At 51.1% G+C, this 2,476-nt stretch overlaps 1 protein-coding gene across 1 annotated transcript in view; it reads left to right on the top strand.

Annotated features, from left to right (window-relative positions):
* The window catches only part of LOC107562769 (mediator of RNA polymerase II transcription subunit 17-like), a gene marked incomplete at its 3' end in the record, with an annotated part of 4,131 nt that overhangs the window by 657 nt on the left and 998 nt on the right, over positions 1–2,476 (top strand). The window contains exons 2-7 of the mRNA XM_016247491.1: positions 203–453; positions 530–693; positions 758–977; positions 1,059–1,195; positions 1,280–1,361; positions 1,949–2,101. Of these exons, the coding sequence (XP_016102977.1) occupies positions 219–453; positions 530–693; positions 758–977; positions 1,059–1,195; positions 1,280–1,361; positions 1,949–2,101 (991 nt within the window). The remainder of the gene's footprint in view (positions 1–202; positions 454–529; positions 694–757; positions 978–1,058; positions 1,196–1,279; positions 1,362–1,948; positions 2,102–2,476) is intronic.

Genomic DNA, 2,476 nt, shown 5'->3' with positions numbered 1-2,476 from the left:
TGTGTGTGTGTGTGTGTGTGTGTGTGTGCGTGTGTGTCTGTCTCTGTGTGTGTGTGTGTGCGTGTGTGTCTCTCTCTGTGTGTGTGTCTCTCTGTGTGTCTGTCTGATGTCTCTGTGTGTGTGTGTGTGTGCGTGTGTGTCTGTCTCTGTGTGTGTGTGTGTGTGTGTGTGTGTGTGTGTGTCTCTGTGTGTGTGTGTGCAGAGCTGCAGCGGTCAGCATGATGTCTGGAGGTCCGGCGGTGCGCGTCAGCATCGAGTCTCAGTGTGAGCGTCAGGTGCAGGAGGTGTCTCTGGACGGTCTGGAGACGTATGTCCCGCTGCTCTCCATGTCTCAGAACCTGGCCAAGCTGGCGCAGCGGATCGACTTCGACCAGAGCTCCGACTCAGACGAGGACGGCCAGGAGCGGGAGAGCCGGGAGCCGTGGGGCAAACCTGAGCCGGAGGAGGACGAGGGTAAGCTCAGAGATGTTTTCCTCTGTCACTGCAGCTCATTGATGATCGTGACTCAAGCACAGCTCTCTGCTGACAGGGACGGTGAAGTTCCAGCCCTCGCTGTGGCCATGGGACTCGGTGAGGAATAACCTGCGCAGCGCTCTCACAGAGATGTGTGTGCTGCACGACGTGCTCAGCGTGCTCAAGGACAAGAAGTACATGGCACTCGACCCTGTGTCCCAGGACCCCGCTCTGACCAAGGTACACCTGTCGCGCTCCGCCGGGCCGGGCTCAGCGCTCCTCGTGACGCGTCTGCTGTGTTTAGACCCCGCAGGTGTTCCAGCTGATCAGCAAGAAGAAGTCTCTGGCCACGGCGGCGCAGCTGCTGCTGAAAGGAGCCGAGAAACTCACCAAGTCTCTGGCGGAGAACCAGGAGCAGCGCAGACAGCGGGACTTCAACTCGGAGCTGCTGCGTCTGCGCTCTCAGTGGAAGCTGCGCAAGGTCGGGCACAAGATCCTGGGTGATCTGAGCTACCGCAGCGCCGGTAATGCAGCGCTCTCATCAGTGTGCTGTCCTCTCTGATGTCTATGAAGTGTCTATGCTAACATGCGCTGTTGCTCTGCAGGGTCTCTGTTCCCCCATCACGGCACGTTTGAGGTCATCAAGAACACAGACATCGACCTGGATAAGAAAGTCCCTGACGATTACTGTCCGCTCAACGTGCAGATCCCCAGCGACCTGGAGGGGTCGGCGTATATTAAGGTAACATTCAGTTATCTATAACTCGCCTGTGAGCGCAGGCATCACGTGTTGTTTTCACCAGATGAACCGTGTGTGTTTCTCCAGGTGTCCATTCAGAAGCAGTCTGCTGATATCGGAGACCTCGGCACAGTCAGTCTCTTCAGAAGACAGCCCAAAGCCAAACCTGGTAAAGCCAGCTCGAGGCGCTGCTCTCAGGCCATACTTACCTTTCTAGATAGAAGACTGATGGCTGAGAATACAGGCATATTACGAATATTACGCTTGGAATCGGTGTGGCCCATATAGAACATTTATGATTGTGAATATCAGAAGCATTTTCGTTATTGCGATCAGTCACAGAAGAATGATCATTCTGTCATCATTTACTCATCCTCGTATTGTTCATATCTGTTTGTGGAACAGAAAAAGAGATGTTTTAGATAGTAGACGTTACCAACCAGTTTTTGTGACCGTTGACTTCCATTGTATGGACTTTTTTTCAGTTTTTCAGAATATCATCTTTTAGTCAGAGAGGTTTGGAGTGATATGATGGAGAGTAAATGATGACAAACTCTTCATTTCATCATGCCAGTCGGACACTCCTCTGATTTAAAGCTCACTAGTATAATCCGTTTCATTCATTTCTGCAGTTCAGCCTGTTTTAGCAAAGTTCTGCTTTCTTCACCTTGTTTTGGGTTCATCTCAAATGCATGTTTTCTGCGCTGTTCTTCCAGCAGCAGCTCTGGTTTTCTGTCTCATGTGTTCCTCTCTCAGGCTCTCAGATGTGGCATTTGAAGCTGGAAGCGGCTCAGAATGTGCTGCTGTGTAAGGAGATCTTTGCTCAGCTCTCACGTGAAGCTGTTCAGATCAAATCACAGATTCCTCACATCGTCGTCAAGAACCAGATCATCTCTCAACCCTTTCCTGGTATTTACACTCATTCTGCAGATGCTTTTATCCAAAGCCACTTATAAATGAACAACGTCACAAGCAATACTCACACACTCACTCACACACTCACAGACACACGCTCACACACACGCTTGCAGACACACACACACACAGACAGACACTCACACACACAGACAGACACACACGCTAACAGACGCACACACACACACACAGACACACACAGACACTCACACACACTCACTCACACACACACAGACACACACTCACACACACACCATCACACACACACACACACACACACACAGACACACACACACCAACACACACACACACACACACCTGAACGACACAGACCTACCTCACGTACCCCTGGATTAAAATACAATGATA

This window comes from Sinocyclocheilus grahami, unplaced genomic scaffold (assembly GCF_001515645.1).
Source record: "Sinocyclocheilus grahami isolate Dianchi unplaced genomic scaffold, SAMN03320097.WGS_v1.1 scaffold838.1, whole genome shotgun sequence".
NCBI classification, from domain to species: Eukaryota; Metazoa; Chordata; class Actinopteri; order Cypriniformes; family Cyprinidae; genus Sinocyclocheilus; species Sinocyclocheilus grahami.
The sequence above is the reverse complement of the archived record's forward strand: the minus strand, read 5'-3'. Positions and strand labels throughout refer to the sequence as shown.